Below are 13,208 nucleotides of genomic sequence, written 5' to 3'. Positions count from 1 at the left end.
TGATCTTTATCTCTCACCATTTGACAGCACGGAGTTCATTCTTCATATTACACGGGCGTTCTGCACTCTAGGTGAAGAATCTGTGCAAACACGTATCATAAACAGAGTAAATCATTTAATTACATTCCATTTAATGATAACAGAGGAGAACAGGATTACTTTTGCTTTTCTATTTGTGGCCATGGCTTTTTTTACTCTCAACGTGCATTTGTAATGATTTTTGACATTATGTTTTATTACACATCTATAGAAAATAATGTTATCTATATCAAATTATATAATACAATATTTTAATCATTTAAAAAAAAATCATAATGACGGCATTTAAATAGCCTAAACCAGGTTTCCCATTAGTTCATGGTCTGTGAAACTGTCTTAAGTAGTCGTGCATTCATTGTCATAATAGAAGTTTGTTGATTACATTTATTGAAACTACAGGCAAATGTTTGTTTACTTAGTGTACATATTAAATCCGGCAAATCTGACACAAATAAAGGGGATAATACAACACCACAGAGAGCTAAGCAACTACATTACCTGTGAGTTAAGCCTATTATTTATTTCCCCAATGGTTTAGTTATGTCTTAAAAACTTAGCTTTGATAATACCACACTTGTCTTTGAGAGTTTTAAAATGAAGTGGTTTGTCTGTGCTTCAGTGATTTCCACTGCTTTTACAGCTTCAAAACGTCAAGTTTTTAACGACAATTTATATAAAGTCACATGCAATGAACTTTGAGATATTACAAAGCGGACACCTCACAGTTTATGGAGTATGAGTTATTTACAATGGCATTGCAAAGCACAATTAAAGCTGGATGTAAAAAAAAAAAAAAGAAAAGAAAAAAAGGCCTTCTTTGCACCAAAGCTACAAAGTATAGTTATGACCAAATCAAAGTCCACCACTCCTACATATAATAGACTACTCTAATGCTTTCGTCATACTGACGATCATGACCTGAGCTTGTGAGTCCCTGTTCATTTCTGCACTCTAAAGGGTCAAAGTCTTACAACCTGATAAAAGGCATAAGAATTGTTCTGTATAGCAGGCAGTTATCTCGAAAATGTTCGCTTTAATTTAATTTTCCCTATAAACATTTAGTGATTTGTCACTAAAGAATTTCCTTATTGCAGTCTTCTCTGGGCCACAAGTGTCCCTTGTGATCAAGTACTTTAGTCAAGCAAAGTGAAACCTAGGAAAGAAGTGCAATTTGACACAAGTGATCTCACTGAAGACGCCATAAATGTTACATCATCTACGTCCCATTGAAATACATTGTTGAAACATTGTTCTTTTCTGACAGGTTTCCAAGAAGTGCCATTATGACAGACCTATTCTCTTAAGAGGGTACAGTAGTTCTAAGTTTACACAAAAAATACATATTGTGTTATTCACTCATTACTTACGCTTATGTCATTCCAAACCTATATGACTCACATTCTCTTGTTTGACACAAAATAATAATAATTGTATTTATATTTAATTATCTAATTTTGTGTTACACTTTCTTTTAAGGTGTAATTATGCATTTAAATACTGAGTAATATTAATTAACAACATTTAGGGGTTAGGTTTAGGGTTTGTTGCATGCAATTATGCATAATTTACTGTTATTACTACAGTAAGCTAGCCTGACTTCGTCGTACTCATATTCTGGTCAGAATATGAGTCGGAGACTGCTCCGTAGGGCTTTGATTATGAGGCGTGTCTTAACCGAACCAGGAAAAAAAAACAAAAAAAAAACCTCTGCACTCAATTGGATAGTCGGACAGACCTACAACCAATCAGAGCAACGCAGTAAGTCAAATACTTTGCTTAGCACAATTTTCAACTACAGAACTTACTTTTTTTAGAAGTAAAATAAAATAGTGTTGCTTCTTTCACTTGGTCCTTCATGAGTGCAACCAAAGAAGAAACCACAACGACCACATGCTTTTCATTACGTCCCATCTTCTTAACTTAGCGACCGTCAGAGCTAGCTGATAAGTTACACTTTTGCCGAATATCTTTCCGATCGACAAATGCCTTGATTGCAGTTTTCTGTTTGTCTATTAAAATTAATGCGCCGTCGATTAATTTTAAAAACAGACGTGACAGCGGAATCTATACATCTCAATTCTCCAGCTGCAGTCATCTCTGAGAGAAATCATTGTATAAAGCCCACCCTGGCAATCTGATTGGCCCGATCATTTTTTGCCTGATCATAATTACTCCTCAATGGATCGAGTACATACCGAACTTCACGACCAAAAAATGTTGTGGGCGGAGTTCGGGCTGGCATCCAGGCTAACAGTAAGCATGTGGAACAAGAACAACGCGAAATAAAGTGTTACCAAAAACATGCATATAGTTTAGAATGATATGAGGGTTTATGTTAATTTTGTATTTTCTTATAGGCTAGTCAACTTTAAAATGGAAAATTCTGTGATCAATTACTCTACATGTAGTTCTTAACACAGGAGACTTTGTTAATCTTTGAAACAAAGAGTAGTGTCATGGATCAGAAAGTTCAGAAAAACATAAAAAAGCAATTACATTCAAGCCAGAAGAGACGCAATAACTTTATATGATGAATAGATTTAATTTAGACTTTTATTTCGATTTATAAAATGGTTAGTTACAGTCCTTTGCTTCTGATTGGTCAGTAGCTGTGTTTTATTTACGATAAAGCATGACTATGACCGCTTCACCCAACGGTTTTGTGCATCACTGCTGCACAATGAGAATTTTTTTTATTTTTGAGCACCATTAGATGGCGCATATTAAACCTAATAACATCCTGTTGCTGTCCACGGTCAGAAACGAATCGGTTACCTAACGGCCGGCTACTCAATACTCGCTCCCTCATCTAGAGAGAACCGAGGTTACGTTAGGTAATCGATTTGTTCTCTTACGAGAGGTTATCTTGTATTGCGTAAGCTAGCTTACGCTACGGGAACACATTGTCAACGCCGTGCGCGCCAAGCATCCACTGCATGAGCCCAGGGGATCCCTTATGAGTGGGGGATAATATTTGGCCGGCAAGAGTGCGGGCCAGTGTGTGTAATAGATAAGCACATAGTGGGAAGGGAAAGACAGAGCGGTGGTGCCGGTCCGTGTGGAATGTGTCCCATCAGTGCAGCTCACCAGGGGAGCTGTAGCGTACTAAACCGCTAGTAATTTTGCCTGCAGGGCGGGCACTTCCAGATTGTAAAATCTGACAAATGTGGAGGGGGAAGCCCAGCCCGTTGCCACACATATGTTGTGAATGGAAATCCCGCTGGACCATGCCCACGAGGAGGCCATGTCTCTAGTGGAGTGACAGTGTCTGTTTCGAGGTCGGCGAGACCCTTAGTGCGCCCTCCGAACGAAACAAAAAGCTGCTCAGAGCGTCTGAAAGAGGCAGAGCGCGCAGTATACAATCTCAGTGCTCTAACTGGGAAGAGGAGATTGCCGTCGCATTCGCTATCGGATGCTGGCAGAGCCGATAGGGAAATGATCTGTGCTCTGAAAGGAGTACCGATCACCTTGGGGACATAGCCGTGTCTAGGTTTTAAAATGACCTTGGAGTCATTTGGTCCAAACTCAAGACACGCAGCGCTGACCGACAGCGCGTGAAGGTCTCCCACACGTTTAACTGATGACAGGGCAGTCAGAAAAACGGTTTTGAGTGAAAGGTATTTCAAATTCACGGATTGAAGCAGTTCGAAAGGGGGGGGGGGGGCTTTCATTTTTATGTTTTTTATAACATTTCGAGAACTATAGAAAGATCCCAGATGGGAACCGATGAGGGGCTTGTGGGCGTGTTTATTGACTAACACTCGAGCAGGCTGTGCCCGCTTTATGGGTGTGGGCTCTGATAGGGACACTAGGAGTGTAATGCTTGTGTGTAGGGGTAAACAATAGATTGTGGGCACATTTTCTACACAAAAGGCATGTTTACACTTTTAGAGATTTCTCTGGGTCGCCGTGAAAATGGCGTTTGTGTGCAGGCAAGCGGGTAGTATCACCGGCTTGTTGGCTGCTGAATCCACCCCTGCAGTAGCATGAGAGAAGGGGACTGACAGGGGCGAAGCTTTGATGGTGGTTTGGTTGGGGGGGGGGGGTTACTGCTGCGGCTGTCTGAGCGCGATCTAGGGCAGCCACCCTGTCGACACTGAGAAGTCTGGCTGTGCTGAGCTGGGCGCTGTGAAGATGCATGTACAGGAGGCTGGTCACGTCGGCTGCCTGCAGAGGAGCAAGCGCGACGAGGCAGAAAGAGATTCATGGCTTGGGCGGCTTTCTGGACTTCCGAGAAACGGTCAACAATGCCACTCACCGTGGAACCGAAGAGACCGGAAGGAGAGAGCGGCGGGTTGAGGAACGTGGCGTGTACAGATTCTCCCATGTTGGCAAGCTTTAGCCACAGATGTCTCTCGGTCACAGTCAGTACGGCCATGCACTTTCCTAGGGCTTGAGCTGCAAATTTGGTGGCGCGAAGGGAGAGATCCGTCGCACTCCTTAAGTCTGAAACAGCCTCTGGGTGCCTGCCTTTCTCATCCCATTCCCGAAGAAGAAGAAGGTCTGCTTGGAGGATCTGGAAGACGGCCATGGAATGCAAAGCGGATGTGGCTTGGCTGGCGGCGGCATAGGCGCATTGGAAGCACAGATGGAAGTAGTTCTGCAGGCCTTAGATGGGAGCACAGGCTTAGACCGCCATCTCGCTGAGGGTGGGCAAAGGTGTGCTGCTACCAAATCCTCGACCAGGGGGATGAAATAGTAGCCCTTCTCGGTGGCACCATTCACTGAAGAGAGAGAGGTGGAGACATGGGACCGGGTCCTGGCCGAAAGGGTGAAAGCGTGGCTAGAGAGAGGCTCCGGCGAGACAGTCGCTTCCAACACCGGTTCTGTCAGCCTTTGGGAGCAGCAGTTCTTCTTGTGTGGCGGCTTCGGTCTCGACATCGTAAGCTCCTCGCAGAGGTCGCATCCGCCGTCAGCGAGAACGAGGTCTATCGTCTATAACCTGCAGCAATTTGCGGCAGAGCAACCAATGAGCTGGCTAGCAAGCCCACTCAAGGTCTGCAGCTGCTGCACTGCGTTGACAATGAATACAAAAATTAAGGATAATTTGGCTTCAATATCTCAGAAAAGATTAATCTTAAGAGAACTTTTTTTTCCAGCGGAAGGAAGGAATTTAGTGATTTTACTTAAAAGTTGCATTGATACATATTTTTGATTTTAATATTTGTATTCAAGTCACATTTATGTATATAGCGCTTTTCACAATACAGATTGTATCAAAGCAGCTTCACAATGATAACATGAAAGTAGTACAACACAGATCAATAATATTGTTAAATATTAAATATCCCCAACTGAGCAAGCCAAAAGCAAGGCAACAGTGGCAAGGAACCAAAACTCCATCAGATTGGATGGAGAAAAAAAACCTTGGGAGAACCGAGGCTCAGTCGGGGGCCAGTTCTCCTCTGGCTAGAGGAGAAGCAGTTTATAAAAACAATAAGGAGCTTGAGGCTAGAGCTGAATAAGATACGGCTTCACGGTGTGGTAACAATGCCCTTCACCCGTGACTCATTCACCATACGAAAGAGCCTCGAGTCTCGCACTTTACTGGTTATATTATAAACATTGAACAACGCACGTACGTAGGTACAGCAAGGACCATAAACGTGTCAAAAGATGAACGAAAGAATGGGACGACAGGATGGTAAGCAAATTAATTTTTTTTTTTTTGGGGGGAGAGACTATCCGTTTAAGTGCATTCAACAATGAAGGCCAACTAGAGGCATCATTGTATAGCTCCATTAAAACGAAGCACTAGATAAAGCAATAATAAATTATGAAATTGACAGCACAACTGTTAAACTGGGAAATAATACAGATAGGTCTAATGGAAAAACGGGAAAGTTTTTTTTTTTTTTTTTTTTACGTTTTTTTTTTAAACAGTACCTGACCAAATAGGTTTGTATGCTAACCACCATGCCTTCATGTCAACAAAGAACATTACACAAGAGACATTCATTTAACACAGAAATCGGGTCACTGAATGTGTTGTTTCGGCATGCTGTGTGCTTGTCAACTTCTTCAGTATGTAGGCCACTTGGTTTGTTGAATATATTTCTGGCATTTGCTGAGATTAAACTGTATTATACAGAATAAAGCATGTCAGAACCAGGGAATGGAAAACAAGATCTCTGAAGAGGGTGGTAATCTTTCTAAACCACTGTTCCAATTTAGCACCAAGCACATTCATTCATCCAAAAAAAAAAGGAAGAGAAAAAAATATGACTTTCCATTACAGCATCACTTTGACCTTTTAGAGGGTTTATCATCTTGGTGGGTGCAACAAAACAATGGATATTTTCCCCTCCATAATAAACAATGAAAGAAACATAAGACTCATGTCATAGCTTTAGCAATGCTGATATTTCTTAATTATTCATTATTCAAAATGTACTCCTTTTACAGCAAGAATGCCATAAGAAATGTAAGGACTTCCACACACTCCATAAAACATTTGTACCTTTAAGATACACAAAAATATAGTACATTGATAGAATCAGTAGTTAAAGGAACACAGGCGAAGCACTGCTACTTGGGTGCAGAGATATCCCCCAACTTCCGTCAACATCCCGAGCGGTGTGACCGGTGTTGTGCCGAATTCTGACCCCCCCTAGTATGGTAGGTTTAGGATTACTTGTGGGGGAGGGTTTAGGATTAGGGGTGGGGTCAGGATTACGCAAACAGGTACTGACGAATTGACACAACACCGCACCGAAATTCCTCGATATCTTTGCGCCCAAATAGCAGTGCTTCAACCCAATATAGTCCCAAGTCAATAACAGCCTAGGAAATCACCTAGTCTTAATCTGCATCGCTATTTGTACTCGTTGTGAATACGCAGGTCAAAACTAAGACAATACATTTGCCCACCCATCGAAAATGTAGGGGATATGTTGAATAACCCCAATTTCAAAAAACATTGGGGTGTTCCTTTAAGCTACAAAATAACTATAAAGTTACAGTGAATAAGGATTGCACAAAGATAATCACCCCACAAATTACTGATGGCTTTTGGCTGCTCTCTTAAGATAAACATTAAACAGTGATATTAAAAAAAAAAGAAAAAAGAAAAAAAAGCACAGCACGTACATTATGATTAAATCATTGCACAATGGTGCAATTCAGAAAGTTTTTAACCGCTGTGATAACTGAACATAGATCCAGTTAGGGACTAAGGGGTGGGAAAAGGTTTGATTAAAACCATCCAGACTAAATCATGCATCAAAAGCAACAAACACCAACAACCCAACACTGAGATCTCATTTTATTTAGAGGCCTCATTTAATTGATAGGTATGAATTCAGTTTACACAAAACCCTTTAAAAAAGTCAACATGCAGTGATCACAAGGATAAAGAGAAGATCCTATAGATTCAGAACAAAAGATTTGAAAATGGTGTCTAGGCCATACACTTCAAATATTCACAGTGACTCATGTTTCTTTTCTTGTCCATGTATTCATACAGTTTTAAACATACAAGGAAGGCATTGTTCTGACACAGAACAGTCAAACATCAAAAGCTTTAGGAATTTGAAAAAACCCTGTATCAAAGTCCAGTTTGACTTGCAGGATCCCAACACGCTGCTTTACACCTCCACGACCATCTCATAATTTAAGGAGGTAAAGCTCAACAGCTGTAGGGCTCCGCCATCTTTAGTCCCAAAAGGAAAAAGTTATTATTTTTAAACGTCTAGTTTCCGTACCAATTTCCGTGTCCGGGCTGAGGCTTTTATTCTGTACAATTAATGTAGTGGAGAACCTAATTCTCTCACCAAATTATTTTAAAAACAGATAATGCAGGACATAATGCAGTGGAGATTAAGCTCCTCTCACTGAAGACTTTGAAAATATATGTACAGATTACTCCGAGCAATAGAAGTTTCTTGTCATCTCTATTGTTAAGAAAAGGGAAAAAAAGCTTCTTTGCGAAACAAAGAGAACAGCAGCTTCCTGTGCACATCCTAATACCAGCATTCCGATCAAATGTGGATGACGATCTTGAGAATCAGAAAGAGTCCTTGATATTTCACACAGCTGTGATATAAAAACAGATACTGACCTCCGAAGCTACACCTTCCAAACAAAGCCATATTTAATATCGCATAAAATAAAAACACTTTACAAAATGGCTAGTTTTCTTATAAAGTAAGGCACTGCATTAACGTTTATTCTCTGGAATAGTGCTGCTCAACATCTCTGGCTGGTTTGAGTGAGTTTAGACGTAGGCCCCCAAAGCTGCATGGAACTCAGTGAGGCATTGGACGAGCTGTTGGAATTTTGGTCTCTCTTCTGGATCCAAGGCCCAGCAACAAGCCATCACTGCAAATCTGAAACAGAGAACATCCCTGATATAAACAAAGCATTTACTTTTATCAGATCTGTGAGGTGACTGATGATGAAGCCACGGCAGATTTATCAAAGAAGAAAGTACTGGAATGGACAAGATGTATTGGTCTTGATTACATTTGACAGCAACAATTGAAACGGGCTTGAGTGTAAGTTGAGATCCCTTTACCGCTCCATTTCTATTCAAGCTTTGAATACACAAGCAAGCCACAGAACTCTTTTTCATCACTTATTCTCTGGAGGAAAGAGTACTAAACTACGATCCAACACTGATTAGCTTTTCCTGCGTTCTATAAACTGTGTTCCGGCGACTGCATACAAGACAATTAATTTTGCAGTGTTTGGGGTCACTGACACAGTCAGCGCTCGTTGCTTTGTAATTCCTGGCTGGTTCGATCGCCACGCTCTGGTTCCCTAGCTATTGCAGGATGCCGATAAGGGTCAGATTCGGCGGATAACATGCAGTTATGCTTGGATCAAACTGTCCATTTAGCTTTCTAAAGGTTCAGTTAGTTTCCTCAGAAAATAATCAAGATTTAAGAAAGTTGTTCTTACTGACACTTTGGGAGCCTTGCCAATCACTCAGGAATGCAAGTTCACAATAGTTGATTTATTTTTAACGTATTTTCGATATTAAATCAGTACATGGAAATAAAGTTATATACTCAAATTGATTGAAATACAGATTAAAATATCAAACTCACAATTCGTCAGGGCAGTTGATGGGTTGTGCTATTCTGTAGCCATCCTTCAAATAGGCGGCCATCTCGAAGGGGTCAATGTCAACGTAAGGAGTCTGTCCCAAAGTCATCAGCTCCCACAGAGTTACCCCGAACGCCCACTGTAAGGGAAACAACACACAATAGCTCAGACCAGGCTGAATGAGGCACGATGACTGAAACAGAAAAATGATCCCTCCGTTTCAACAAGTGAGATCACTAGAGGCTGACATTATATATAAACAAATAAATTGTATTTACAGATCAGTATCTAAATGCAGAAATATGTTCTTATTTGAATCTTCATAAAAGACATGTAGGGGGGTTTCTCGTTTTAAGTAATTCCACAAAAAACCTCTGCTCTTCAACTACTTTTTGACGAAAATATATAATCAGCCAATCACATGGCAGCAACTCATGGTCAAGATGATCTGCTGAAGTTCATAGTGAGCATTGAAATGGGAAGAAATGTGATTTAAGACTTTGAACATGGCAGTTGGTGTCAGACGGGTTGGTCTGAGTTTTTTCGAGAGTGGTACGAAAAGAAAATATCCAGTGCGCATCAGTTCTGTGGGCGAAAATGCCTTGTTGATGCCAGAGGTCAGAGGAGAATGATTTGAGCTGATAGAAAGGCAACAGTAACTCAAAGGTCTGCAAAAGAGCTTCTCTGAAAGCACAACACGTTGAACATTGAAGCAGATGAGCTACAGCAGCAGATCACCACACCGGGTGCTAGTCCTTTCAGCTAAGAACAGAACACTGAAGCTACAATTCACACAGGCTCACCAAAATTGGTGAAAAAACATTGCCTGATCTTAAAAGTCTTGATTTCTGCTTCGACATTCAGATGGTAGGGTCAGAATTTGGCGTAAACATGAAAGCATGGATCCATACTTTGGCACACTTTGGGTCCCTTAGTACCCACAGAGCATTGTTTAAATGCCACAGCCTACCTGAGTATTGTTGCGGACCATGTCCATCTCTTTATGACCACAGTGTACCATCTTCTGATGGCTACTTACAGCAGGATAATGCACCATAGTCTGGGTTTCTCCATACTGCCTTACCGCAGCGCGATTCAATTCATGCTGAAAGGCAGTCTGGATACCATGGCCAGATTTTTCGCCTCATTTAGGGAACCAATCACAGAACAGGGATGGATCAGCAAGACGATGATGACATCTATCCCTCACACCGACTCAGTTTGTTTATTTCAATGGATTCAACATGGTAGCAGACGCGAAGCTACCTTTTGATGCAGCATTAAGATATTGTTTTAAGTAGTTTAGAATGCAAGTTTATTTTGAAAAAAGAGCCGTTTTTGGCGTTAAACTTCTCGAGACCCAGTAGTTATTGTTGTCTCGCCATTAATCGCCCTAATGGAGGACCAGGTACAGGAGGCGGTCAACCTTTGGAATATCAACCTTGGAATATCTGTGTCCTGAGAAAGAAAATGCGATAAAGAATTGTCGATACCAACTTCTGTTCGGCAGTCCCGGGGCCTGGATGAGCGCAAAGTGGCAAGACATGTTAGCCACGGAGTTGTATAGTACCAACCTGCTAGGCACCGTCGTCGACGAAGTCCTTTAACTTATAAATGGTAAGTGATATTTATTAATATCATACTGTGGTTGTCACAGTGCCACTAAGTTGTGTTGCTTTTCAATATCAATACACAGCTACCGCTTTAGTAGCATAACTTTCAGCTGTGCACACGTACCCGATTAAAGTTGTTGACGTTAGTCATTAAATTAATTTTTTTTTTTTAACTTGTGAAGTACAAGCGCAAACAATTTCCAATGCAAATAACAACTTCAACTTCTATGTTAAACTGTACTTAATAATACTTGTGTTTTTCTAATTGAAACGATTGGCTATGAGCTACGTACAGGCGCATTTGATAGACATTCTTAGCACCCAATAAACGGCGCCGGGCATTCGTAAACCACGCCTCAAATATGAGAAATTGTGCATGTGGTTCCCAGACCCAATTCTCAACGAGACCCAGTAGACCCAACGAGAATTGGGCCAGGCGTTAGCCAGGCTAAATGCACCATGTCACAAAGCTCAGATCATCTCAAACTGGTTTCTTAAACATGACAATGAGTTAACTTTACTCAAATGAATCCCACAGTCACCAGGTCTCAGTATAATATGCAAATAATAGTAATGTAGTGGAAAGGGAGATTTGCATCATGGATGTGAGACGACAAATCTCCAGAAAATATGTGTTATCATGCCAACATGGACCAACTTAATTATATGAATGTATGTATGTATGTACTGTATGCATATATAAATATATAAAAACTAGTAAACCGTTTCAAATATACCCCTATCTAGATCTGTTTGAGTCATGAAGTCCACTTTAGCATTTAAGGGACATTAGAGGCATTATGGAAACAAAGCATTCCAGTAACACAAAAGAAGGAAATCTGGATTTATTCCATTGCTTTTGGACACAATCATGGCTTGTTCAGAGATATTTAAGAGGCTTCAAATCAAATAAATACGCAGTCATGCCCATTCAACATGCATCAAAATGTTTGTTCTACATTATTAACAAACTGATGTAATTTACAGCTTGTTATAAAAAAAAGTTCAAGTCAATCAAGTTAGTCAATTTTGGACACAGAAACTTACCATGACTATAAAAAGCTGCATTACTTTGAGTGCGGTAAGGTGGCTTTTTAAAACGTTCTTTATGTGTCTGCCATGCAGGGAGATGTGTTGTTAAAGGTCACATGACATGAAATTTTCACTTTCTGAGTTTTTTTTAACATTAATATGATCTAGCCCCCAGTGGCTAGAAATTTCAATCGGTGTAAACTGAGCTTTGGCTATCTATTTCTGCCTTTGAGAAAATGAAAGCTCAGACGAGCTGATCTTGAATCTCCTCTGTATGGTGTCATACAGACAGTGTTGGGAGTAACGCATTACAAAAGTAATACATTACAGTAACATATTAGTTTTTGCTGTAACGCAGTAGTGTAAGGCATTACTAATCAATTTTCAGTAATATTTTACTCGTTACATGTTCAGTGAGGCTTGTATTACAGTTGTATTACAGTGTATTGTCTGCTTTTACTTCTTAAAGGCAACAGACTGTGTGAAAGTTTTAAAGCAGTCTTTTAGTGCCAGTTCAGAGCGGTCGCGTCTGTAACATTGTTTTTTCCTCATAAATGCGAACACGAAAACTAAAATAAAATTAATATTTTAAGTTCTATGGAGACTGGAGAGCCAACCCTCATCCGATTTGCGCAGTGTAATTAACAGAATTACAAAAAATATATTTTGCCTCCTATTTTTTTGTCACGCATGAATGTGTGTCTTTCCCCTAATATTAAAAATAAAACAGACTGATATTTGTCTAATGTCTGGAGTCCTTTAAGGAAGTAGCCTATATATGTTTCAATACATGTATTTTCTGAGAATTTTTATTTCAAGTTTTGACTGCAAATGTCATGTCCATAATGCTGGACTTCCCCAATTTTCAATAATTTATCCTCAACTAGTTTTGTGGTTAACTTCAAATGTTAACTTCAAATAATACTAATAGCCTAATTTAAAGATAAGGCAGCATTGGATCTGGACGGTAAGGAGAATAACGCTGGAGTCGGAAGAGGTGTGTCGCGATTCTGTAGGTTCGTGGATCTGAGTCGTGTGGCGAATCGCGATTTCGGTTTCATATTGCATATCGTTACAGTCGAAAAGTTAAATTCTACTTAGTTATTTTGGTGAAAGTAACTCAAAAGTAATACATGAGTAATGTAACGCATTACAATTCTGAGACAGTAATATTGTAAGGTAATGAATTACTTTTAAATAACAGTAACAAGTAATACCTAATGTATTACAGTTTGGAAGTAACTTGCACAACACTGCATACAGAGGAAAGGTAACCTCCATTTCTCAGCTTTTCCCACCCAGAGAATTTGGCTCACACATGAGAAGATGAGCTATGAAGTACGAATGTGTGAGCGCGATTTGAGTTTTTCCTCGAGACATACAACAGATATAATGGCTTGCAAACGAGCGAAGCATGGCAGTTGATCAGTGTTTGGATGTAAAAATGAACACAAAAGTATTTTTTAGTTCCTTCAT

The 13,208-nt window shown here is 40.2% G+C and overlaps 1 protein-coding gene across 2 annotated transcripts in view; it reads right to left on the bottom strand.

Annotated features, from left to right (window-relative positions):
* Nucleotides 1-7,288: 7,288 nt before the first annotated feature.
* The window catches only part of ryk (receptor like tyrosine kinase), a 74,460-nt gene continuing 68,540 nt past the window's right edge, over nucleotides 7,289-13,208 (bottom strand). For both annotated transcript variants that reach the window (XM_039691550.2, XM_039691551.2), the window contains 2 exons: nucleotides 9,090-9,226; nucleotides 7,289-8,366 (listed from right to left, as the gene is read on the bottom strand). In XM_039691550.2, coding sequence (XP_039547484.2) covers nucleotides 8,255-8,366; nucleotides 9,090-9,226 — 249 coding nt within the window. In that variant the 3' untranslated portion in view covers nucleotides 7,289-8,254. The remainder of the gene's footprint in view (nucleotides 8,367-9,089; nucleotides 9,227-13,208) is intronic.

Source organism: Pimephales promelas, chromosome 8, assembly GCF_988280905.1.
Source record: "Pimephales promelas chromosome 8, fPimPro1.hap1.1, whole genome shotgun sequence".
Taxonomy (NCBI): Eukaryota; Metazoa; Chordata; class Actinopteri; order Cypriniformes; family Leuciscidae; genus Pimephales; species Pimephales promelas.
Note: the sequence above shows the minus strand (reverse complement) of the source record. Positions and strands in the feature narration are given on the sequence as shown.